The sequence below is a fragment of the Falco cherrug genome, chromosome 6 (assembly GCF_023634085.1).
Source record: "Falco cherrug isolate bFalChe1 chromosome 6, bFalChe1.pri, whole genome shotgun sequence".
Taxonomy (NCBI): domain Eukaryota; kingdom Metazoa; phylum Chordata; class Aves; order Falconiformes; family Falconidae; genus Falco; species Falco cherrug.
The window spans coordinates 39,283,151-39,310,366 of NC_073702.1; the positions used below are offsets into that span (position 1 = coordinate 39,283,151).

Genomic DNA, 27,216 nt, shown 5'->3' on the forward strand with positions numbered 1-27,216 from the left:
GCCACTGGTTTTGTATATCTTGCACAGAACATGACCAACAAGTCTTAAACCAGAAGCAACTGAAATGATAAATGTGTGAAATGTGAAGCCAGTGATGACACTTTACAAAACAACAAAAATGGGAATGGCCAGCCTGCTTTGCAAGAGCAGGGCTATTCTGATAAACAATTCACATTCACAGGAAGAATCTTCCTGAAGTTGATAGTGCTCTCTTTTGAGCCATTTTTTCAGGGTTGACAAATAAATTGATGTTTAATCCAGTTTTAGAACTGAAAATTCAGAGCTTAACCCCATTCATGCCAAAACAGCCAGCTTCATTTCCAACTATCACTTTCAGAGTTCCAAGTAGAGCAGATAAAGAACTGTGTGTGTGGGGGGGAAATCATCCAGGACCACTAAAGAAAGTTTGCCTGCCTTTACTCTTATCTTAAAATAAATTTTAAAAAGGAACCAACAGTTTTAGTAAAACAAGGTGTCCTGTTTCTTTGCCTTATACTCCAGGCAACAAGCCAGGGGATAAAAATGCTATTTACAACAGACGTGCAAGCTTACAAAAGGCATTAGTAAAGACACATTTTGTTGAAGTCACCTAAAATCCAGAACAAAGGTTGTAAGATTTTAAATGGTATATTTCTGCACTTAACTGCTAATAAAAGTGGCTACTAATTGTTAGGCCCAAGAGTTATATGGGAGGGACCATTAACATGTTGTTCTGGTTTTGAAGTATCTGTCTGCATTAACATAGGGCATTGTAGTGCAGATTACATTGAAATGCTGACTACTCTGCTGTAATAATTGCTAGGAGGAAAACATTCAGCCCTATGCTAAAGAATTGATATTAGTTAACTTAGAAAAGATAAGTCTTGCTCTATTTTTGATACTTTAGGTGGTCTGCTTGATAACTGAAGATATATGATAACTCCCCATGAAGATTTGGCATTTCTGCTTTCCACAAAGAAATGGTTTCCACCAGGAGTTCTTAACCTAAAACAAAGCAGTTACGTATACAAACAGTACAAAAGCTTTGACACTGATGCCAACCTTTTCCTGCTAAATCTCTCATACCTCAGAAGTGAAGCAGGATACATCAGAAATTTAAGTTTTAGATGAAACTGTGGGTCAGGTTACTTTTCTTTGCAGTATGGACCATCATCCCTGTCCAAGAGAAACTAGTACTTCTGAGCTGCTACAAATATATACATTTAGATCAATGTGTCAAGATGAGTGAAGTCAGCATCTGTAGCCTTGCCATATTACATTTTCATATTTAATTGTTTTTGTCCAAAGTGAATTAAGTGCCAAAAGAAGGGGGGAGGGGAAAAAAGAAAGAGATAGTTAATTGTCACAGCCAGAGCAAAAGAAGCGTGTTTGTTTGCACATGCTAATCAGTTCCCTCTGTGTGTTTACGTTTGTCCCTTGGTTGGTGCAGACTGAGAGTGGGTAGGAATAACAAATTTCTTTTAACTCAACAACTATGCTGCTTCTACCATCTCTTCTCTTCTTCCCCTTTGTTCTGTCCTCCAAAGAAGTTTCTCCTACTGGGCTTCTCCTCAGTTTACCAGATCTGGCTTCTTTCTGCTCCCATTCTCCCCACTGCCCCATGGCCCCTTCCCCCACCTCCCTACCCATCTCCTGCCTGCTCCCACTGGTTTTCCGTCCTCCCTCCCAGCACTTCTGTCTCTTTGTTCCCACAGCTCTGGAGATGTGCAGAAGGAGCCCAGCTTGTTGTCTTAATTATTTACTTTTATCAGGGGGGAAACCTGGAAAATTTGCGATCCAATTGACAGCAGACAAGAAGATAGCAGAGGAAAGAAGGAAATGTCATATGTGTCAGAAAATTTTCATTCAGAAAATTCAAGTTTTCCTTCAGAATGAGATATACAAGTACCAAGAAAGACAGCATGAAACTTGCATGCAGTTATGATAGATCGCTGTTTTAAGTCATTTGTACAGAATTAGGGATTTTCCTTCATAACATGTTTAACATTTTTGGAAGCACATTTAGACCTGTGAAGGAAAGTGAAGAGAAATTAAGCTAAACAGTCAATTTGGGCTGAAGTTGCCTCAGAAGATTTTTGGAAAGCTTTTGCACATAGAAATGAGTGTATTTTCAAATCTGTGTAAGAACATTTAGCAAGGAACTAGCTTTCTGTGCTAGAGTATAGGAAGGTCTCAGGTGCGTAGTGTTAATCTGCTAGCATGGTGGTGGTTTGGGTAAGAGAAGTACAGTCTCTTTAGAGAGGGAGAGCAAGCACAGCTGTAATTTTCCCAGCTTTGGAAGGACATATCCCAATTTTTTCATTAAAACCATAAAAAGCAACTTTCATCACCACCATATTATGATTGCTAGAATAACTGCTAAGCCAAGTTTAAGCAACCAAGAAAAAATGTTTGTAAACTGACATATCTGTCTTATCTGTTGACCTTATTTGAGAAAGGTACAATTGCAAATGAAGCACCTTTGCTTACTAATCAGGTTCTTCTAACAGTTTTAACAATCCTGTCTGCTTCCGGTCTATGTTTGAAATAATCATAACGTGTTACTTACCACTGACTGAATGGAACAAGCAGTGGTCAGACCAGTCCAGCAGTCAGCTTAGGTTGCATGGCAATGCTGAGGAAGCTGGGGTGCCTACAAATTCATTATCCCTAATATCAAAGATCAAAAGAGTCAAGTGTTGCTCTGCAGCGCAGCGCACAAATTACTTTATAGGGGAATTCTCTTGTGTCCCAATGAACCTATGAAAACTGTCAGACACTAATAGGCAGTAAAATAATTTCTCTAGAAGTTCGCTTCTGCTGTTTGTTTGGATACCTCTCTGGGACAGAAGAGAAATTTGCTATTTTTTTCACCTGAATCCTCCTCCCATGCACTGAAAACAATGCAATTCTACTTGAATTAGGACAACAGGAGAAGCAATTTAAAGGGGCCCTAAGGATTCAGTCCTTCAATCACAACTGTGACAAAACACTGTCATCCTTGCCGGCAATTCCTTGGCAATTTACAGTACAGCAGTGTAACAGAGGGAGACCTTGCACTGCGAAGAAACCTGACTAGATAAGCAGATCTTCACCTTCTGATTCCCCTGCCCATGCACTATTACACAAATCCTGGTGATCACTAGTTACTCAGCCATCCTGAATCCATTTGGGAGATATATGTCGACCTGACATCCAGAAACCAAAGTCTGCACTGACTCTCATAGGTTGCATCTACTCTCTCTCCCAAATCAATCCCTGCTATGTCATTACCACTGCATCAAACATTGGATATTTGAATCTTAGCATCCTTCCTCTGAGATGCTTAAATAACTGGAAATTGTGTGAGATCTTTTTATACATTAATTGCCTAACACAGTGCTGCTGACCAGAAAGGATCCTTTCCCCAGTCATCCAGCAAACAGTTCACTTACAGTCCCACTACCTCTGAACATCTGTGTGTATATAGATGCAATTTACCTCGTTACTAGATGCAACTTAGATGCAGCTGTTTCATAGAGAGCTTTCGGAGACAACTGCTTGATAGACTTCGCTAATGCCTGTTGCTGAAGTTTAAAAAAAAAAAAATAATTTAAAAGACAAAGGGCAACAGTACACTCTATTAGCTAAACTTCTGGGGAATACCCACCTTTTTTCCTTTTTGATGGATCTGTCCTGAAGAGGCAAGTATAACAGTCCACAGGTTGAGAATCTTCCCCTGAAAGGACTTGTAGTGTCACCTACTCATGATAGCGTGTTACACTATTTAGGTGTTGAACACGTTGATTGATAACATAATAAGATACTGCTATGTGCTTCCTTGCTTAAAGACTGGAAAAAATCTGAGTAAATGGTTAATTCCAGTCTACTTGCAAAAGACAGGTTAATTTGCTGTACTGCAGCTAGCGTAAACTAGAGTAATTGTGTTAATTGAGTTATAGCTCACCAAATGTGGTATCATTATATATATATGTAATGTTTATACATTTCTTTATATATACACACAATACTTATCTGGCTACATATGATTTAATTTTGTGCAGATGTATTTCTAAACCTGGTTGTGAACTGCTATGAGGGTAGCAGTTGTTACATTTAATTAATAATGTTATTGAATCCAAACCCCTACTCTCCTCACAAATGTAAGACTAATTTCTGAACTTGTGCAAGCGTATATTTAGTTTCTACATATCATCATCCTCATCCTCAGGAAGCCCTGCCAGGCATCGAACCTTGCTAATCCAAGTTGAAGTTGGTTGAAGGTGTTACTGACAAGACCAAAAAAAAAAAAAAAAAGCAGCTTGCAGAAATCAACAGGCAAAAAATAAGGTAAGATATTTAAAACTCTCACAGATTATTTCATTGTTCTGAAATGTATGAAAATTTGCTAACTACAAGCCAATGATTAGAAGTCAAAGCTGGAAAGTAAGAAGTGGAATGCAGCAGTGCACACCAGGACATGGTGCATCAATGTATCTGTATTTGTCACATACATTTTGGTTATGCTCCTGTGGAAATGACTTCAAAATGATGAGTACTGTAGTAATTAGTCACAGTGAATTTTCAGAGAGGAGAAAGATTTACCTAAAAGCTAACTTGAGTTAAAAAAAAACCAACAAACTCCACATTTTTTTCATGGGTTTGTGGTCAGGTGAAAAATCATGGGAAGTCTGTAATTAAAATCTGAAAATCACAAAGTATTGTGTCTTAAGATCTTGCTTGGTTTGCTTGGCTGAGGTTCAGAATACATAATCTTTCTTCATTGAAAATGAAGTCTAAGCAGAGGAATAGACCTTAATATTCACGTGCTTCTTTCCCTAGACTAACAGAATGTGTGCATAAAGCCAGGCAGGGGAACAATGAGAAGGGAAATACCCCGTTTTGTTCTACTGTACCACAGTCTATCTAATCGAGCTGGCTGGCTGCTGGTGAATGGAGATGGGAATTGACTCAGTCTCCAAGTTTTAACTGGAAGTCCACTGCAAGTGCTAGTGATATAAACCTGAAGTTCAGTCTTAGATAAAGACAGCTTACAAATAATCAAAATAAAAATATTTTGAGTTTATTATTTAAAATGTATAGCAAAGATGTTTATAGTCTTTAACCTGGACACCTTTGGAGGAGAAATACTTGTAAATGACAGTAGCTGTTCTTGAGGTAAAGACTCTTAAGCCATCTACTCTCACGTTCCTTTAGGGTGGACGCATTCCCAAAATAGAATTAACTTTTTTTTTTCCTTCTCTTTTTATGACCAGTTGATGGGAAAAGGCAGAAGAAATGTTAAGTGTGATTGGTGTATTTTAAAGTGTATTACTAAGTCAGTATCCTTTTCCAGAACATATTTCTGTTGACTGCCTTTTCATGCAAGGTGTTTAGCCACTTCTCCATGAGGATTCAGCTTCCCGCAACCTGTAAAAAGAATCTCCTTTTCTTACAAAGTCTTCTAAAGCTGTTAATTTATGTAGAATGTAGAAAGTAATTTCAAAACAGGTATGAAATGGGCAATTGCCTTTCCCTTCCTGAGGTTTCCATTGGTTTGTCTTCTTGAAGTAGATTCTCACCAGGACTTTCAGCAGCAGGAGCTCCCCTCTGGTGTTATGCACAAAGCTCTTCAGCTACAAGTGGAAGGGAAGATAGTGCCTTTGCATCTACTTCAGGATTTCTGCTTGGAAACCTAGTAACAAAACATTGAAATAAAAATAATTGGTTATACTTAAAATTTAAGTGTCAAAGTTTCTCAATTGAGGCACCTCAAATATGTCCATATAAAACACCTTCCTACCTCTTACTGTTACTGTTCAGGATTTCTGTTCAAACAATGCATTAGTCGGGCTAAAGCTGTTGAAACTTCAGCTTTCATATTTCAATACTATTTCAAGAAAAGGCATATCCTTTATAAATAGTTTGTATTGTGTAGACATTCATATCCTTTTGTTAGCTCTGAGACAATTTATAGACATTTTTTGAAAAACACAGGTTTTTTTAAACAATATTTTTAAAATGTGGATCTCATTTTGAATTGTGATTGAAGCTTAATCCAAATTTGTATGGGGACAGACAAAAAATTATGTCCACAAATGCTTCAAATATACTGGGGAGCACTATTTTCCGCTGATCTTTCTCTGAGTCAGAACATTGGCAATATTAGGAAAATGAAGGTTTCCTAAAGTCTTCGGAATCCTTCAGATGACTTTTGCAAGGCACTGTGAAGCATGAAGCCTGGAGAAGGCAGTTAAGTCATACCGCTGCCTCATGGCAGCTGGTTGATATCCGTAAGGCTTCCTGGAGCTGTGCTTCCTCTTGGAAGAAAGACTGGGATTCTGTGTGTCTATCTAGCTGTTTTCTTCTGTCTTCTTCTTTTCTTTTTCTTTAATGTTTAAACCAAATAATGTATCAAACTTCTGTGGCTAAATTTAAGCATGTGAATCCAGTTCAGTAATTTCATTTCTGCAATTGCTTCATTCATGAAGCATCATGTGATTGAGCCTAATAAAATTAGTTTGGTGAGTAAAGCTGAGAACATGCATACCTCTCCGTGTCGGGGGGCAGGTGGGAAATGGAGGTTGTGAAAGCTGAATCATCCTAGTTTTCAAAAGTTCTTGACTTCGGTAGAAATTGTAGGTATTTAGCACCACTGATTAACAGGTAACTTATTTAGGTGTCTAACTTTAGGCACCCAGATAGGCTGAGTTTTGAGTTGGTTTGTTTCTTGGGTTTGGATGTAAGTGAGGGGAGGGAGAGAACTAATTTGAGATTGCATATAAAGATACATCTAGGAGGAACAGGATGGAAGCTAAGCAGAGTAAAATGAGTGCAGCATGTGAGAAAAAAGATAGCTTGCAAGTGAGGCATATTTGACTATAAGAGCACTTCCCAAGACAAGCAAAGGAAATTTTAGCATGCATGGACATTTGAAAGGGATCTGGGTAAGAGGAGGCATTTCCCAGACCCTGCATAGAAATGGTTTTCATCTCTGATTTTTGTGTGGATATTTGGTGTCGAACTGTGATTATGCTTGAAAATACATGGGGCAGCCAAAAGCTTGTAGCCACTCAGGCCTTGCTGAGAGATCAGCTTCCATAAAACTGAGTTCCTTTAAAGAAGGTGCCATGCTGTCAGCACATCTGTCTCAAGAAAGGGAAGGAAGCACTGAAAGTGGAGGATTGCTGTTCATTAATTGCATCATATTGAGCTTCCAGGGAGACAAGTACTTGAGACAGCCAAAAGGTGGAGATTTTTAGGTTCCTCCCCTGCTTTTCTTCTCCTCCCCCCTTCCCAAAATAAGTGCTTTGCCAAAACCTCCTTGTGGCAACACAGCGGTTCTTAAGGAAAGTCAGAACCAAAGAAAGAAATTTGGAGACTTAGTTAATTCCAGTCCTTTCTTTTCTGGAAGGAAGACTTGTAATGTGTCCACTCTATCATGTTACACCTCTTCTTCACTGCTATTCAGGGTGCAAATCTGAAAAATTAAAAAAATATAAACAAAAAAAGAAAATAGCAGCATAAGTCCTTGCCCAGTCTTGTAAACAGAAGAGCTTTCAGCTTCCCATTGTTGCTCTGAGAACAAGAATTGTAAGAATTATGGAGACATTTATGCTTCATTCAGTTTTATTCTTGTATGGATTACTCATGGAAAAACTTCCTGTGCTTTCAACAGAAATTTTCCCCAGGTAAAATCTATAGAATCTAGCTGATGTTTAAGAAGTTTTTTAGCATTAAAGTTCATTAATAAAATGAGCTTGTGGATTTTCTAATTTCTTGATCAGAAATGTGTACCTGATTTATTAACTTAATATTATTTCAGTTTCGTACACTGTAATCTCATATTTCTAGATGTAAAATGGGGAGTTGCTATTTGAATAGAAATATATTTGCTGTAAGTGTACACAACATAAGGTGTGAGACAAGACATCTGCTGAAGATGAAGTCAGGAGCTAAATTCCGTTTTTATCAAAGCTGCCAATGCGTTGGGACCTGAAGTGAAGGGCTTTTTCCTAAAGGAAGGTGCCTTGAAGGTAAAGCAGTTCTCTTTCTACTGCTCAGATTGTCCCTGTCTTCGACATCTGGACGATTCAGGAGTGAATTCCTGGGGATACATGGCATCCGCCACAAGTTCTGAAAGTGAAATGCACCTTAAATTACAGACTTGGACAATACTGAAATTTTCCCTCTGGTTTCTTAAGGAAAAGTTTTGCAAAACCAATGTTAAACACAAATAACAAGCTGTCTAAGGGACAGAATTGAAGAAGGCTTCAAATAGGGGCATCTGTGAGTTTTTTACTAGTGTAAAACAACAATATAGATATATAACATGGCTGAGATTGTTTTAATTCAATTGAAGATAATCAAGTTGTTTAAAAAAGCTGAAGAAGGCAAATAAATGCTTGCAATGTGCCTACAAGTTTATTAATGTATTGCATGAGCAAAGAAACAAGTGGAAAGTCCGTGACTGAAAGTGATTTACCAGTTGAAATGAGCACAGTTGGCAGCAACTGCAGATTTCAGGTTTCAGAAGTTCTCGAATATCAGAACACGTCTGAAAGAACAGATAGGTAATTGAGATTTAAAACACTTGGTACCTCTTTTATGATGGCTATTGTTTTTCCACTTCTGTATCTGGGATACTGAATTATTCTGGAACAACACTGTAATTGGGTCAAAAGTTTCCAGTGCTCACTGGGACAGAATTCCCATAGCATGGTGTGGAATATTAAGGATAAATTACAAATTACCCCTTGAATTAGGAGCTATCAAAAATACTAATGCAGATAGACATGATTGGGATCAATGTCTTTTTCTGTTCCCACAACAAAAGTTGTAAAGAAAAGGATGAGACCTGAAAGTTCACCATTGCATGCAGCAAGAATACTGATGTGACTGCGCTAGAGTTACCTTTGTGTAAGCGTGTAGCACAACACTGACTAGCCAGCTACCACAAATTACAAGTTTGTACTTGCTGAGGAGGGGACAAAGATGTTGTTGCTGAAAGATTCTGAATTCCTAACAGTAATAAAGCTGGGAATACCTGAATTCATAGTCTGTCTTTTAGAGATCCGGGTGAATTAGCCTGTGGTTCCATCATTAACTTTTAAAATCAATGGTTCAGCTTCTTCAGTTATCTTCTCTATACAGGCAGGTGTAAGAGCTCTTATGACATGATGAGAAGAAGCTTGGGAAGTTTTCTCAGGTCCAAGGGAGTAAAAAGCAATAACTGTCCCAGTTAGATCCACTGCTGTTTAGTTGGTCTTACCAGAGAATTTGATCTTAGGCTGTTGGAATCAGCACTGAAAGAAAGAAACTTAGCGCACAGCATTGTCAAAATTGTGCCTCTGTAGAGTGTTTCGAACTAGTTAATCACTAAATGAGGCCACTGGTGTTTAATATGAAAAGGTAGCACAGATTTTCTAGGCAAGGGAACTATACATTTTTCCTAACAACCTGCAAGACTATTCATGATAACCCAGGAATGTGGTGAACATCTACTGATCTGAGCTAGCCATAAAAAATACTTTCATAGGAATGAGTAATTTTAATTAGCACAAAGGTCAAATTCAAGGCAGATAAGAAAAACATTTAAAGTTAAATTGGCTTATAAAAAAATACAGCTATAAGTCTTCATGCTTTGGGGAATAAGTGAGTCAATAGAACCACGAAGGCAATGCCTCTCTGACTGGAAACGTTACAAAACAATCTGCATAATCAGGGGTGAAGGATCACGTTTTCCTACGCAACAACTAACCACTGTTAGACAGGACATCAGACTACACAGGCCACTAGTCCTAGGTCACAGCTGACATTTTCTTAGCAAGGGCAAGAAAGATTTTCTGGCCCTGGGAAAGCATCTTAACGTGCAGAGATTTCAAAGAGAAGCTCAGGTGTCTGCAGTGTCTCCTAGGCATTCCTGGCACTGCCTCCCATGGCACATGTGCTGGTGGTTGTTACATGATGCGGTCCCCACACATTCATCATTTGCTGCTCATTCATCATCTCTGTTGTATCTGCATATGGTATTGACAGCACAGACTGCTAGACAAAAAGGTAGGGCTTAAATAGTCCTTTTTTACTGTGGACTGTTTGTTGAGGTTTTTTTAAACAAATTGAAAGTGCAAAATGAACCAATGTCTGCAGCATGCTGGAAATAAGTGGGACTGAAAAGAGCAGTTTGGTAAAAATGCAAGTGTCCAAAAAGGATCCAGCAGGAAAAATGCACCCTTGTTAGAGAATCAGACTGGGCTTGCATTACCAGAGAGCAAAGATAGTGAATCTTTGTTTTGGCATGTAATTACTTTTCATTACTCATTATTAGTTTATCATATACTTACTTTCATTACAAACGGTTCCGGAGCAAGTAAGAATGGGATATTACCAATGAAAATGTCTTTGTAATATTTTCACTATGAAGTAGAGCAGCTTACCAGAGTGGAAATCCTGAAGACTTGCCCAAAGTGAGATAGTGAGTCAGTGTAGCCTAGAATCAGCTTCCCTGGCTTCTGCTTTCTTACATCAATCATCTTCCCACAGCTAAACTTGTTAGATGGCATAAGGCAGAAGAAAAGTGGCCAAGACCCAATTAACCTTTACTGAATTCAAAATAGGAAACTGTAGGAAACATTTGTGTCAGCACTTGTTGGGTACATTTAATGCAGAAAGGCTGAAATTTGCAAAACATTTTAGACTCCTTTCATGATACAGAGGACCACAAGCATGTCTGTATGTCCCAGAAGCTGCTCTCCAGGTCTGAGCCCTGTATGACAGGAAGATACTGGCATTAGTTTGCCTGTTGTCTCCCTGAGAAGACCAACAGGAGCTTCTTTATGGAGCTGTTGAGTCAGCAGTTTCTCTTTTCTCTGCAATTGCCACTTTCCAGTGAATGTTGCCTTGCTTATTTATTCCTTGCCCAGGTTTAAAGTTGTTGGCATCACAGTCCTGCTCTGCTCTGTGCGGTCCTTCTACCACATATTTTCCTCCGAGCAGAACTGTCCAGGATGGTGCACAATAAATGCTGTGTACATAATGGAAAAAAGATTTATGGGAAAATATGGTGGTGACTTGGCTGGTTCATAAGTTTTTCACTTTCTTAAAAGTAGTGCTACAAAAATATTTGTATCAGATATGAAGTTCTTGTTGGTGAAGCAAGTGTGGGTAAGATGAAGGGTTGGGTATGTACAGTAGAGGTAGGTCTTGGAAGAAAGAAGTTAGTTGCGTTTAGAGCACTGCAAGAGAGGACACAGTAGAGGGGGCTAAAAAGTGGCTCAGTTGGTATGCTGCCTGTGACCTCGAATAATATCTAGACTGAGCTACATTCTGGTCCTTTCCTCTGAGCCAGCTGCATCAAGATGATGGAGACAGCATCACAGTTACACAAAACTGCTGGTTATCAGGCAGTGGAGATTAACTCAAAGGAGGTAAAGAAGAAAAAAACAGTTTTCCATCAGATAGCTTCCTTGCTGATGAGAAGCAGAGGATTTGCTTTCGGTAATCCTTCATTGCTGAAGCTGTCCAAGTGCGTTTTATTTCATATGGATGAGGGAGTTACCTACAGCAAGAAATCAGGAAATAATCTTGGCAATAAAGGGCTCAGAAGAGGCTATAAGCTTTGGGGTCGCATTCGAGGCAATTACTAATTCCAAAACATGAGATAACCTAGATTTAGGCAGAAGTTGTAGGGTGAATACTAAAAACATTACCCTTATTTATAAAGTATGAAATAGTACTCATTAACACTGTATGTTTCCCTTTCCTGTGGAGCAGTGAGGAGGAGGGAAAAAAGTGGTAAAACAGTAAAGCAGGAGGAAAAAAAACCAATGGGAAAGGGGTTGATTTGTTTTTAAAAATTCTGCAATTACAAATTAGGACTTGTATCTTTTTTTCTAGAGGTATTAATACTATGTAGCTGTGAAGCACCCGGTTTGTCTTAAGCCTTACAAGTAATCTCCATGAAATGTTCAAAGGAGACGGAAAGGAGAAATACAGATTCCCAACTCCTTAAATCTTTTATTGATATTGAAAGAACTGCAAAAGGAATACGGTCTGTCTGATTCTTAGCACTGCATACTTTTATGAAGAGAGATAGTGCTCAGGGCAAGAATTAATATTCCCAGTAAAAGTATGTTGTTTTGGTTATTAATGTCAGAAAATCTGAAGACTTCTGCACTTGAGACCTGAACATTAGCTTTTTAACTTACCCTGACGTATCTCAGCAAGAAAGGTCGCACTTACATTAATGCCTTCGGGGAACTATGTGGGTTGAAGTATAGGAAAAGGTGTTGTTTATGGCAGGGTCTCTTGACAGGACTCCTGCTAGGATATTTATGATGAAGCAAGTACTTTCTGTCATCAGACTCCTACAGTCCCCATTTGCAGCCAAATATGTCTTTGGTGTGTGAGGGGGTTTGGTTTTGTTTTGTTGTTGGTTTGGGTTTTGTTTGATTGGATTTTTAAGATTAACCTTTAGGCCAGCATAAAGCAGTGAACTATCTATTATTCTACTGCTTCACTTAGCAGCCCTGGTGGTCCATTGTGCCTGTCCCTCTTTGCAGTTTTTAAAGAAATGGCTTGTTGGGAGTGTTGGATGGCTCTTACTTGTGTATCTATGCGTTCCCACTGGCTTACTCAGGATAGCTTAGTTTACATAACTCTTGTCTTCTAAGCATTATCATTAAGATTCTGAAAAGGATATTCTAGCTCAAAATTTTGAGCTTGAATCAAAAGTACTCTGCTCTCCAGACTGCTGATTTCATCCATCTTTGAGCCAAACTCTCCCTTAAGGGCTTTCATAGGAGCTTCGTTTTATGCTGTTGTTGTTTTCCCCCAGTTGGTGCTGTCTAGTTCAGCAGGCGCTGAAGTCATTGGAAGTTTGATCATTGACTTTCAAGAGGGAAACCTCAGGATCTGAGCATTTGAGATGGAGAGGGTACTTAGCAGTGCTCAAGCAAAGATCTGACTAAGTCAACGGGAGTTTTGCCACCTTCAAAAAATACAGGATGGCACTCTGCCTTTGCCTTGCCCTGCCAAATGCTAAAGGGGGAAAGCAAAACAAACCAAACGCAACATGTTGACTACTTGTCCATTCAGACTACTTGAAAAGTAGTTTGTGTACGCATGAAAACCTTTGGAGAAGATTAGTCCTATTTCTTACCTATTTGTGTTATTATGCTAACAGTAGAGAACCTGAAACATACTTACTCCAGAGGCTTAATGCTCACAATGTATGAACTTCAAATGGACAAAACCGCTGTGTTTTCACACGTTGTCGTTTCCTATGTAGGTATATGTTAGTACATTGGGGTTACAAAATGGTGAGTTCTTATAAAGAGCTCTCCCAGAACAACCTTTAGGCTTTTTCTTGTTTAAGCCTTGTGTATAAGGAAGACGATACACCAGATTAACACAAAATCTGGAAGCTTCTTATGAAAAAGGCATTTACATCCTCAGTCAATGCCTCGGCGGTAGTATCAGTAGGACATTCCTACCCAGTGTCCAGGAAAAAGCAGCTGGCAAGTAGAGATAGAGAAATACATCTCTGATACATGTATATTATGCTGGATGTGTTCATTTTTCTTAATTATGCTGAATGTATTCATTTTTCTTAAGGAGGGGAAAAAAAGGGGGGTGGGGGGGAGGGGAGGTCGTGGTAAGGTAGGTGTTTGCTCTTCAGGGGTGGGATGTTTTGACCTTTGGAAGGTGGTTTTCATCCTCTGGTACGACGGGTGCTGCTCCCCGGGGAGGGGCGGAGGTGCGGGGCGCTGGCCCAGCAGCAAGGGCAGTGTTAACTGCATGTGTCCGTGTCCGTCCCGGACTGCAAGTGAAAAGATAATTAAACAAATAACCTTCAAGATGTAATCACGCTCTCGCTTTCGCACGGCATCCCCAGGCGATTAAAGCTGCACATGGGTCAGCTGGTACCCGAGAGCTGCGGGAGCAGCCACGGACCAGTTCCACCTTGGGAAGGTGCCTGGGGGTTTGCGCCGCCCCGGGGAGTAAGGTAGGGAATGATGGACAGGTCTTACGAACCCGAGGTAACAGCTGGAGGCTACTACTCGCCCCATGCAAGAAGGAAAGTATTGCTATAAAGCGGGAATCTTTATAGCTGTTCGGCTGGAGGAAGTTTTTGGCTGTAAACTGTCATGCACTGCAGCTCCCGGTGAAAGGCTGTGGAAGTGGGGAGTCCTCTCCTGAGAGCCGAAGTGCAATTAACATCAGAAAAAGGGAGAAGGAACGAAAATAAAGACGGCAGGAATCCAAGCCCAGCAAAAACTTTACGGTTTGGGTTTCACCACCACCACCCCCAGCCCGCCCCGTTCCAAAGATTATATATAACTTCTGGAAACTTTTTCTTTTTTTTATGATCACTTAAAAATGTAAAGCTGGAAAGACTTCTTTTTTGAAAGGCCAGCTAAATCTGAGTGTATACATTGTCTGGGGTGAGCGGCACGGTCATTTGCGAAATATGAAGTAAAACATGAAATGTATCAAATTAAATTCAACTCTCCTTTGTTCGCCTATAGAGAGTGATCAGTGCAAAAAGTAGATATAAGATCTAATATATATATATAAAATATATAAAAGTATCTATATGCAAAAAGCATACAGATTGCTTCCCATTCCTTGTGTACATACATATATATATATATATATATATAAGGAATTAGCCCTTCCTGGAAGCATCCACCCGGAAGAATTAAATAGTGTTTTTTAAAGCCGCGATCGCCTAAATACATATTTAGATCGGCTCTATTTATTTTATTTATTCCTTTTCGGAACCGTTCGTTTTCCACCGAAACGGCCCCGTCGCTTTCAATTCCGGCTGGTTCTGCCTTCAGCTCTTAAACATGTTCGTCGTCAGGCGAGGACCAGTCGAGGGACAGCTGAGGCTGGAGTTTGCCCAACATGGGACATACACACACCCCCACACACCCCCACTGTCGCCTTACCCCCCCCCCCCCCTCCCGCGCCGTACCCTGCGACTTCTGCAAAGGGGGAAAAGTCCCTTCTCTCCCCTTCACCTGCACGGAGGGGGTGACTGTCCGTGCGCGTCTTTGGGGTCAACTTGTCGCGGTGCTCGGCTTTTTCAGGATGAAGATGCTTGAGGTGTTGCCTTCGAGGTACGAGCCCAAAGGAAGGGGCTGCGGGCAGCGCGCCCGGCTCCTGCGGGCTCTGAGCCCCCGCGGCTTTCGCTGGGACCTGCCCGCTGGCTGGTGGCGCACCTGAAGCGAAATAAATACCTGATAGCGAAAAGACCGTCTCAAACTACCTATAGTAGCTACTACGTATCAGCTTAGCAAGCTTCGCCCGTAATTTCTTTGCAAATGCTGCTCTCCCTTTCCGAAGAGGACAAAAAGCGGGCGGTAGATGCTCAGGCAGGAAAAGCTTTGAGAAACTTTAACGCAAAGAATTAAGCTGAAGGGGTAGCAACTTTCCGAGTGTTTTTGCACAGTGGTTGCAGAGAGCGGGTGTGCGGAATGTGACATGTCAGGCTGAAGGGGAAAAAAAAAGCTCCGCGGAGGAGTAAGTTGGTGGCACAAGAGCCCGGTGGTGCTGTGTAGTGAAAACACAGCCGTAAGTCACGGCTCCTGAAGCAAAAAGAAACGGAAAATAATAGCAGAAGCACTGGCTTGGGTGCAGGTTGGGTGAAGCCAGGCGCGCTCGGGCTGCGGCTCCGCTGTGTGCGGAGCATGGAAAGGCAGGGGTGCGGGCAGGGGTGCGGGCAGAGATGCGGACAGGGATGTGGGCACGGGTGCGGACAGGGATGCGGACAGAGGGTGCGGGCAGGGGGTGCCTGCTCGCAGAAAGAGCCTGTGCCCAGACTGAACCGTCGTCTGCACCCTGCAAGAGGGACCCCGCCATCGTGCCTCCCCCCGGTAGCCCTGCCTTCCAGGTCCTGCTGCTCCCAGGCAGCTGCCAGTGTACCCCGGGCACCTTCTCCTAAAATCTTAAAAATCCGGGCAGCGATGGTGCGGGTTCTTTGGAGAAGAGGAGATGCTTGTTTTAAAAGCAACCCTCACTTTTACACCGCAGCGCTCCTTTGCCCCCTCTCCTTTGCTCCCGTTTAAAGAACTTGTTATTGTTTAAAGAGACCCCGTTGAACTATTTCCTGCTCATTGTCACCTCTCTCCCCCTCGCCCTCTATCCAGGGATTCTCACGGAAAGGTAATAAACTGTTTCCCTCACACCACAGACCGTCGCAGCCCCGGAGAATGCAAACTATCAAACCACCGGCGGGCGGGAGAGTTTCAGCCCAGCCCTCCTCTCCCTCTCCTCAGCCTGGCTTTTGCCCCAGACAACTCGAAAAGAAACTCAGCCCGTTGCAAAGTCCCACCCGTGAGGCTCAGGCTCCACTCCTGCCTGCAGAAACTGGTGGGGCTTTCTCCTTGTTGTATGGAACGAAGCCTTTAGCTGTCGGCCCGGGGTTTAGGAGGTGGGGTGGCTCGTAACCATCGATCTGATTTTTAGACTTTATATATATATTATATATATTTAGGTGGGATGGCTCGAAACCGTCGTGGTCCGAGCATTTCGGCTGCCTGCACGGGCGGTGGGAGGCCAGGTCCGCGCCTTGTCTCACGGGCGGGCGCTGCAAGCTGAGGACCAGGTGGCGCGGGTGGGGTGGGTGGGGGGCATCACTGTGGCAGCTGCTCTGCAGGGCGATTTTAGCTTTGTGGTTCAATTTTGCAGCAAGGGCCGTGGTTGCTGACTGCAACCTTCACTGCAGCTGAAGCGCCACGGCTTGCGTCCGGGCAGCCTGGGAAGCGGGGCCGGGGGGGGGGGGGGGGGCTGGGAAGCGGCGGGGCGGGGGGGAGGGCGCTGCGCACAGCCTGCGGAGGGCTTCCCGTTCTTTCCCTAACTCTGGATCCGCGGCGGGTGTTGTCTCCCCAAAGCAGACCCGGGGGCTCGCCGCGGCGGGCGGCGGTGGCCCCGCTGGCGAGTGCGGCGGGAGGGTGCCGCACGCAGGTTATGGGGCTGTTGCCGAGATGGGCCATTTCCTCCGCGGCTACCGGAGCCCCGGCCCCGGCGGCTTTGATAGAGGTGCAAACATTTGGGGGCAGATTTACATAAAATAGCCGCGTTTAATCCAGCGGGCCGCAATTAACATCACAGGCTTCCCCGGGCACCGTTGTGATATGGCCGCGGGCAGCCAATCGGAAAGGCCGGCCGGGGAGATCAAAGCGGCCGCCCGCCAATCAGCGGGGCCCCCCCGCCGGCATTGTGATGTCACCGGGGGGGTGTTTATGGCGGGGTATAACAGCGGCCGCTTCCCCGCTGCCGCTCGCTGGGGGCCGCGCAGGTCGAGCGGAGCCAGCGCCGGCCCCGCCGCTCGGGGCTCTGCAGGGCGCCGGCCCGCCAGGCGGGCGTGGGGCCGGGATGAGCTCCCCGGGCGCGGAGGGCGCGGGCAAGCCCCCGCAGTACCGCGTGGACCACCTGCTGAGCGCCGTGGAGAGCGAGCTGCAGGCGGGCAGCGAGAAGGGCGACCCCACGGAGCGGGAGCTGCGGGTGGCGCTGGAGGACAACGACCTGTGGCTGCGCTTCAAGGAGCTCACCAACGAGATGATCGTCACCAAGAACGGCAGGTAGGGGTGCCGCCGGCCCCGCGCCCTCCCGCCGCCCCCGCGCACAGCCTCCGGCGGGGGGTGGGGGTGTCCCCGGCGGCGGGGGGGCGGGCGGCGGCACAGCCCGGCTGAGCCCGGGGGGCGGGGGCTGCCCCCCGCCGTGCCTCGCGCCGCCGTGTCGCCCCGCAGGAGGATGTTCCCGGTGCTGAAGGTGAGCGTGTCGGGGCTGGACCCCAACGCCATGTACTCCTTCCTGCTGGACTTCGTGGCGGCCGACGGGCACCGCTGGAAGTACGTGAACGGGGAGTGGGTGCCGGGCGGGAAGCCGGAGCCGCAGGCGCCCAGCTGCGTCTACATCCACCCCGACTCGCCGAACTTCGGCGCGCACTGGATGAAGGCGCCCGTCTCCTTCAGCAAAGTCAAGCTCACCAACAAGCTCAACGGCGGCGGGCAGGTAAGCACCGGCACCGGGACCTGCGCCGCCCTCGCCGCCTGGCCGCGCTCGGCGGGGCCGGACCGACCCGTCCCTCCCGTCCCGGCGTCCTGCCGGGCCACCGCTCGCTCCCTCCGTAATGCTCGTCCGTGCGCTGTTAGCAAACGCGCCGGCGTGGGGTGAGTCCTCGTGTCCCGTCCTCCCACCCCCCGCATGCTTTCAGCAGAGCTGGTCTTTCCGCTGGGGCTGGGTGCCTTGATAATTTGACTTTCTGCTTTAAAATCCCTGCCTGGTCCGAATCTGCAGTGTAGTAGGCTGCATCCTTCTGGCTCTTCATCGCCAGCGTGTTTGCGGACTATGCAAGCCACCCTGTCAGGTAACAGGGATGAGGATAACTGGGCAAAAAGTCGGGGTGCCTGACTGCAATGTTCCCTTCTTTTTCTTGCAGCTCTGCTTTTAGGGTTTATTCGTACCTGTTGGCTCTTTCTCCTCTGCTGGAAAGATGGATCATTAGATACTTTACAACCTGAGCGCTCGCTGTGCCTGCCGCCACTCTGTCACTGCTTACCTGCTCTGTCCCTTTGCTCACAGATTATGTTGAACTCTCTGCACAAGTATGAGCCAAGGATCCATATAGTGCGAGTGGGTGGCCCGCAGCGGATGATCACCAGCCATTCCTTCCCCGAGACCCAGTTTATAGCAGTGACAGCCTACCAGAACGAAGAGGTATGCACGGCGGGGAGGGAAGGATCCGAGTACCAGCAGGTTTCAAGTGGCAAAGCGCATGTTACAGAGCAAAATAATGGATCTCGCTTCACATTTGTCAGTTCTTGCTGTGCTTTGTTTGAAGCTAAATGTGAAAAAAGAATTGAATATATGTAGAAGACCTATGGATGTACAATAGCACAAAGATCTGAGTGCTGTTTGTCTCCTTATGTACTGCAAATTGATTGCAGGAGAGTAATTCTTAAAAGATTCTGTGGGGCAAACAAGTATGGTAAGAAATACAGCTGTCGTTTTCGGCTACATAATGAAATAACTGGACATGCCACTTTCAGCGCTGGCCTTTCTCTGTTAGCCAAAATGCACATTTATGTTTAATGAGTCTGTAAATGACCAGTTTTTTGAGATTTACCTTTTTTTAATGGCCATTCTGCTCTGGCTTGAAATGTGAAGGTTTTTGTAACTCTTCAGTGTACTACCTTTCTTAGCTGTTTCCTTAGCTGATCAATAAATGCAGACAATTCAGTCTCTTAGAATTTGGCCAAGGGACTAATTCCTAGCCCTCTGCTAACAGCTCAGACCTTAGGGGCTGTTTAATTGATGTCCGTAGGTTGGTGTTATGGGCCTAATCTTCTTTCTTCAAAAATCTGTGATTCCACTAACTTCATTGGCTAGTCCTAATTCAAATCCTAGTATCTGTATGGTAATGAATGGTTATACTTGCAAATAAAGGTATTTGTTGTTGTTTTTAGATCACAGCTTTAAAAATTAAATACAATCCGTTTGCAAAGGCATTTCTTGATGCAAAAGAAAGGTGAGAGCCCTTAACTCAATTCTAAAGTGTGCATTTTTTTACATAGGTCTGTAAAAGCAGATTCTTAACTAAGACGGCACGTTTTCTCTTACAGAAGTGATCACAAAGACATGATGGAGGAAGTGGGAGACAACCAGCAGTCTGGGTATTCGCAGCGTACGTTTCCTTTCATTTTGCATCGTGGAGATAACTTTGATTTCTTCTATCTTATCCGTTAAGTTAAGCAGAACTTGGAGAGCAGAGTTTGCTGGCTGGCTTGTTAGTTCATAGGGGGAATAACATTACCAATCCTCATGGTTGTGGTTCGTGCAGGTTTATGATTGTGTAAGTATTATGATATATGCGCGTGTATGGTTAAGATTTCTGCATTACATTCAAAATCCTTTAATAGAATCTTGCAGTTACCTTCATGTCTAAAAAGACAGCTGCCTTTTGTATGCGAGGGCAGCAATATTCATATAGATACGGAGGCAAAAGTTAATTTCAAAATACAGCAGAAAATTGCTGAAATGGTACTTACGTTTTAAGTACTCTAAGAAAATTAGGGGCAACCGCTTAAAAAGCTTTTTCAGATTGGTAAAAATTATTAGTGTTCTAATGATTTCTGTTTTAACAGATTCTTGCTAAATGTCTGCAGCCTATAAAGGTGGGAAGTTGAGTTGCAGTAGGAATTGCTTTGTTTCAGTGAAGATGCCTAATTTTTAAGAGTTCTTCTTAGCATTCTTAGAAACCTTAGAACTTTGGTATAGATTGAGACCCCCAAAGAGCAATTTAAAACTGAAGATCACGCTAGCAATTACTGAGCACACACTACCTATGTAAGGGAGGGTTTAATCATTTCAGTGTTTCCTTGCTGTGATGGTAATTCAACAATGATTTAAAAAATGGTGTTAGCTTAACAGGGGGCTTCTTATAAGCTGTTGTCTAATTTTCCTTCATAAGATCTCTTATGAAAGTTGTAAAGATCCAGATTTTTCAGCCATGTGGAAACTGTTTCCTTTCCCGAGTGAGTGTGTCCTCGCTGATCAATTATTTATCTGGTTGCTGTGATTCTTTCCCTGCCTGGCTGCATTACATACCCACCTTACAAACCTCTTGCTTCCTCACAGTAGGTAGTTGGCTTATCCCTGGGACTGGGACTCTGTGCCCACCTGCCAATCCTCACCCTCAGTTCGGAGCCCCCCTGTCGCTCTCCCCTGCTCACAGCTGTGAAAGGTACTCATCGCTGAGGAACCACCGTCCTGCCCCCTACCCCAACCCCTACACCCATAGAAACAACTCGCCAAGTAAGTCTGATGTTGCAGCTCTGTAAAAAGATGGGAAATGAGCAGAGGGATGCGAGCTTTGAGCAGTGGGCATCTCAAGCGATGACACAGAAATTGAGGTCGCCATCTAACTCAGTTGGCACAGAGCGCTTGGGGCCAGCATTGCAAAGACATAGGGCTGATGAGTACGTCTCCCCAGTCTCTTTATGATGGAAAACCTGAGGGTGTGTAAAACTGTTTTGTGCTAATCTGTTAGATTATGTGGTTCTGGCTTTGTCTTGTGCTCTTGAATTCTTGTAACCAGTGAGCTTAAGCTTACTTTGACTTTTTTAAGTTTGAAAATGAGGATTTTAATCATTAGTTAGAGGTAATACAATGAAATGAAGAAGCATATGTCTGGTTCTGTTAGTGTCACTTGTTATTAACACATAATAATTGAGGGCCTGATTCTGTCAGCTTTACTTGCCTAAGTTAACATCAGTACGTTAAGGTTGTTCTCAGTGAGTGTCACAACTGGATATACAGAAACAATACAGAGCTGAATAAACTGCAGACCAGTTTAAAAGTTGTGCTCAGAAATAGCCAGATAGCTTAAGACTAAGTGCCTTCAGCCATAGGTACTTAAGGGAGAGAAGGGCATTTTTAACAATGATTTTTTGTGTGTGTGTGGTTTCTTTTTCTTCTGGCAAAGGCCTGTTAACAATTTTTGCCTTTCAGTCTGTATGGATATTGAAGGTTCCCACTTCACAATTCAAAATATTTTTTTTTTAAAGTAATACACCAGCTTTTAGATGCAGCCTGACCAATCTTGTATGTAGCTTTGTAGTTCATTTAACTAGATCTCTGTGGGCTTGCATCTTGGAGATGTTATACAAGTTTTGTGACTTGAAACAGCATAAATGAACAAAACGGCTCTGGTGTTCCTTCTTGCTTCCTAGTCCTCAGCAAGGAACCTCTTTGTCCCTCAGCCAGCTGCCACAGCAACTTCTTTCTCACTATGGATGGCTGTATAGGATTCCCTTTATAGCTTCCTAATGCCTTTGCTGTGTTGGCTGGCCAGTTTTGGTCACAAGCCAAGTAGCTTAAGCCCCAGTCCAGTCACTCCTGATGGTGCCTAAGGCAGACTTCAAAGCCCGTGGTGGCATGCTCAGCTCAAAACTGGGATGTGTGATCCAGTGATATGCGCACTATTCAGGGCTGCCAGGCTGCTACTGCCAATGTAGATGATGCAGATAAAAAGGTGCCTTGGGACAGCGTAGGTAAGGAGCTCGCCTCTTCCCACTGACCAAACAGGGAAGCATGGGCTGAATTAGCAGGCGGTTTGAAGACAGCTTTTTAGCCATAGATCCTACATAGAAATAAGACTTTGCGGTTGTAAGTTGAGCAAAACAACATGTCAGCAGGGGCAATGCCAGTGGAAGTGTAAGCCTGACACAGCTGGTAGCTGACTTCATTTTTCTGTGTGTATGTAATTTTATTTGGTTTTTTGCAAGGCAGTAGTGGAGGAGGGAGGTTTGAAGTTATACATTGCATTTGAATACAGAATTGTTATTTGGTTTGGTTCTAGTGTGTTTTAAGTGCTTGCTTGCTTTTTTTAGCAGCCTATGCCGATAACTCCTCTGCCTGCCTGTCCATGCTGCAGTCCCATGACAACTGGTCTTCTCTAGGAGTTCCCACACACACGACGATGCTGCCCATGAGTCACAGCACTGGCACATCTACCAGCTCCAGGTAGGAGTCCATCCCTCAGCAGCCCTCAAACTGATCTATTGATACTTCGTAGAAAGAAAAGGCTGAAATAGGAGTAAAGTCACCAGCAAATTGGAAATCCTTATGACCATGTGTGAATCATTAGCTATCTGGGGAAGGGCACAGAGAAGGATTGTTCTCAAGGAAGACATTGAAGAAACAGATAAAAACTATGGTTTTTGTGGTTTGGTTTTGGAAATGTAGATACTTGTGACAGCAATATTTGATAGATTAAGGATTGCAAATCACTTAAATATCCATTGAATTTTAGTATGCTTTTTTAAGTTTCATCTCTTTTAAGCAAAACGATGGTTAAACAGTTTATTTTTGGTCTGTTTCATTTTAGCTGGTCACTGCTCTCCCAGCCATCTCAACAAACCCTTGTTCTACTAACGAAGGGGCAGTGAACCATAGTGTGGAGAGCAAGTGGTTGGGGCAGTAATTCTTTACTTAAGTATTTGCCACACAAACCAACGTATCATGGGATTATACACATGGTGAAAGTCTTTCCCATTTTGTGATCATATAAATGTATCTCTTTCTCCTTTTTGTCCTTATTATCTTAATTAAACTTTTGAATCCTTTAGCAGAGATTTAGCTTTCAGTCAGTCCCTTAGAGCTAAACTTCAAAAAAAAAAAATCGAAGAGATACAGATAAGGTGGTAAAATCTTTGCTATTAACCACAGAGGGCTGAGGTTTGGGCATCTTTCTCAGCTATTCAGACCTACAACTCCATTTGCAGAAAGCATTTTTATTTGAACCGTGCACATGGACACTTTGTTGTTAATCAGAGTATGCACTACTACCTGGTATAAGATAACTCTATTACTGAACATAAGTTTTAGTCCTGAACATGTGTTAATGAAGCAAACAAGTCATCCTAGCACTTCTATGTCTGACTCCCAGGATTTATACTTGGAAAGTTGCAAAGTCCATTGAGTTTCAGTTGCTGCGCTGAGTTGTGCAGTAGATAAAACCATTAGAGCTGGAACTGTGGGTCCTCAAGGAAGGCATTTCTCCCCAAAGACCCCTTTTGTCTAAACCCCTATCTGTAAAGTAAGAATAATATTTATCTATCTTGTTAAACTGCTTGAGATAAATAGGTAGAAAATGCTGTGTCGTATTATACAGCAGGACTGAACTTTTTTCATAGTGTTTCTCTTGAATCACCTTGTTTCTTGTAATTAATATGTATATTTATACATACGCGTGTGCATATACATACTCTGAGGCAAGAGAGTGTGGAGGCTGTCCTCACAAGGCTTTTCTTCCTTTCAAGCAGTCGTTTCTGTAGTATCTGCAATCTGCAGCCATCAGTCTGGCTCTTCCCCTCCTAACATGAGATGATGAACAGGGAGGGCTGAACTGCTGTCTGGAGGCACCTGTCCCTCTCTGACTACAGAGGGACCCAAGAGGGATTAGGGCTCTGGCAGGCCCATGGCAACGGATTTAAACCTGCCTAGGTCCAGCAGCTGCGGTGTCCAACCTCCTCCACCATGTGCCTTCCCCCTGAGGCAAGGGCATGGCACGGCTTAGGATCAGCTCTCAAACCTCCCCGTTTTTCAGCCAGCCTGTTCATTCCTCAGCTTGGCTCAAAATCCGCTGGTAATACCTAGCGCTGGAACCTGCTGTTGGAGAACAGGGAGGTTAGGTTTATTGGTGGCGTGCCATGAGTACAAATCCTGCCCAGGGTTCCTTCCTGCCTCACAGTGGCTGGGAACATACTAAAGAAATTCCCTGTCTCCAGCAAATGGACCCAGCCTTGGAGCTGTGTTCTGACCTGAGCAACTGCCAGCAGCACTAGGGTCACTATAGTAACTTGTTCTATCGCTTTCCCTCTTTCAGCCAGTATCCTAACTTGTGGTCTGTGAGTAACAGCACCATCACACCTGTGTCTCAGCCAAGCGGGATGTCCAATGGCCTGAGCTCCCAGTTTTTACGTGGCTCTCCAGTGCACTACACTGCCCTTCCGCACCCCGTCACTGCTGCCTCCTCCGCCTCCCCCCTGTACGACGGCGGGGCACCCACGGACCTGCCCGACAGCCAGTATGATGCCTCTGCACACGCCAGGCTAGCATCCACGTGGACGCCTGTCACCCCTCCTTCCATGTAAACCCAGACCTTTTCCTATAAGACAGACTTTTTAGCTACTGAATTACTTTAAATGCTTAATCCTCAAGGAAGAGAAAAAAGGAGACATGAAGTAAATTACAGACAAAACATCTGCACCGCTTTGCATAAAGCGTCTACGTTATACCTCTTATAGTGAACATCATTGACTTCATGTAGTGTTTACAAACCTGGTGAGCGTGCAATTCTGAGAGCAGATTCACTGCTTTTAATCTTTTTTTTTCTTTAAGTTTGGTAGACCTAATTTTTAAGATTTTTACTTAGATTCCAAATTTCTCAGTGTTTGATGTATTTGGACCTGAGGTTTGGCGTCGTTCTTGAGTAAGTTACTCCTAACTGTTTTTCAGTTATTTTTTTTTAATGGCAAACTTAGCTATAGTCATGAGAAGACTTTTATTAACTGTCTAGTTAGAAGCATTCTGAAATATGCACAAATGTAGCTGAGGAGTGAAGTTTTTGGAAAATCATGTGCACTAACACGTATTTGCCTCACAAATACGTTGCGTTCTTAACTGTATGCTTATTTCCTTGCTGCTGAATTAATGTTGAGACAATCTGCCAGAACTATATTCTTCTTAATAAACGCAGTATTAATGTTTGGCCTAAATTGTTTCACCCAAAAGATTCCTTTTAGAGGTAAGTTTTGCTGTTTGATGGCATAGATTTCAAGTACCTGTCAGCTTAGCTAAACACCTCGTTTCAGACAGCCAATGTCTAGTTTAGGAGCCCTATCCAAAACCTCTTTGAGCCACTGAAAAAACACCAGTTTTGTTTGGTTTTATGGTCTCTGGCTCAGGCCTTAAGGGAGGGAGTTCAACACCTGGAGAATCATTCTAATTTATTTTATTTCAATATTGTACTCTGTTGAACTATATTTATTATCTGGTAAATTACAACTTTTTTACATATCTTAACATGTAGAAAATAATCCCTCAACCTACAGTGTACTCTTTTAAGACAATCATATGTGGGATATGTCACCCAATGGTACATTGAACAGCGTGGATATTAAGTAGTTAACTTACTGTAAGGGGGGAAAGTCCTAGATACCAATAATTCTGGGGAAAATTGCAGATGTGCTAAGCTTTAAAATACACTGATGCCTTAACTTGCTGGAAAGATCAGGGCTTGATAAAATACTTCTGTCAGGACTGTTATCAAGTAATATGCTCTAAATTTCTGATGAGGCTAACCCAAAACGTTGGCCCAAAGTGTGCCCTCAGACATGTCTCTTTCTCCCGCTGACTCCGGTGAGTACATGCCCAGAGGAAAGTGAATTGTTTTGCATAAGCCATAATAAATAACTTTTATAGTGAAGTGCCTAATACAGTGAAGCAAAATTCTGTATCAGGGAATTCCTTAAATAACTCTGTGTGCTCACGTGCTACGGTGGCAGCTTGAAGATGAAAAAGCAAATTTTTGCCACCATTTTGGTCTCTTTGGCACCCTATGGGCAGGTCCCTGCACCTGGAAAGACTTTGGCAGGGCTTTGTCCGTGCGGAAGGATTTGTGTGTGACTGCAGGCTGCAGTCTCCTGGCGGTACTCCGGTGGGAGACAGCACCAGAAGCAAATGGCTGCACGACCGTGTTCTCTGTCAATATGTAAATACTGATCTAAGCGCTCCTATTTTATTGTGAAGGTAAATTGTGTAAATGATGTAAGTGCATTATTATTTAGACTATTTTGTAGAAATTAGCAACGTATTTCATTGTGAGGTTTTTTCTACTTGTATTTCGGAAGTATAATTTAAATTGAAAAACAAAGAGTAAAGATTCTTAAATAAACTTCATGCTTAACTTTCAGTTTGTGGGGAGTGGTGTGAAAGGTGGAACAAACGCACATCAGACATATCAAACCTACAGTATGTTGTCCTTCCACAGAGCGGTTTCACAAATGGTTCCTGCTGCACGGTGGCTTCCGGATGTGGGTGAAGGGTCAGAGAGTTCTTCATAACCAAATCAATGATCATTTAGTCATGAAGAACTTAAAAAGATCTATTGAGATGCTACATTCTCCTCATCTGCTTCTCCCCCTTTTCCTGCCCCTCTTTGTTTCTCCCTCCTGTCAGTAAATCCTTGACTGACCCGTGGTCAGAGGTGTTGGGTGAAAGCTCTTTTCCCACAGTGACCAATTTGTAGGATAAATGCTGGTGCTGGATGCAAGCCTGGCAGCTGCTGTGTTCTACCCTGATAGCCAGATTTTTCAAATGAGCTTCTGAATAATGACCCCAGTAATAAATGCCTGGTATACTCTGATATATTGAAGGAGTCTGTTGCAGACTGATCTAGCACTACAGTGACTGTGCAGATAGCTGAGCACGCAAATGTCACTTCTGGGAGCTGATAGTGTCAGTGGGGGAGCCCAGCTCGTGTTGTGGAGGGAGCTGACTTTATCCTTTGCCCCAGAGCTATGCCCTCAAAGCAGACACGTTGGAGGAAAGAGGGTGATCCATCCGCCGTGCAGTGAAATGGAGAGAGGGGTGTAAAGTGGGAGAGAGGTGCTAGCTCCAAGGCTGCAAGATGTCCCTTTGCATGGCCCCTGGCAGGCAGCCCACAGTGGGGCTGTCTTTGCTCCA

The 27,216-nt window shown here is 43.6% G+C and overlaps 1 protein-coding gene across 1 annotated transcript; it reads left to right on the forward strand.

Annotated features, from left to right (window-relative positions):
• Window positions 1-17,205: 17,205 nt before the first annotated feature.
• Window positions 17,206-26,422, forward strand: TBXT (T-box transcription factor T). Its single transcript, XM_055714910.1, has 8 exons — window positions 17,206-17,546; window positions 17,715-17,979; window positions 18,550-18,684; window positions 19,434-19,495; window positions 19,590-19,651; window positions 20,605-20,781; window positions 22,359-22,491; window positions 24,356-26,422. Exons 1-8 carry the CDS (start codon window positions 17,341-17,343, stop codon window positions 24,621-24,623), a joined length of 1,308 nt encoding a protein of 435 aa, XP_055570885.1. The 5' UTR covers window positions 17,206-17,340; the 3' UTR covers window positions 24,624-26,422.
• Window positions 26,423-27,216: the final 794 nt, after the last annotated feature.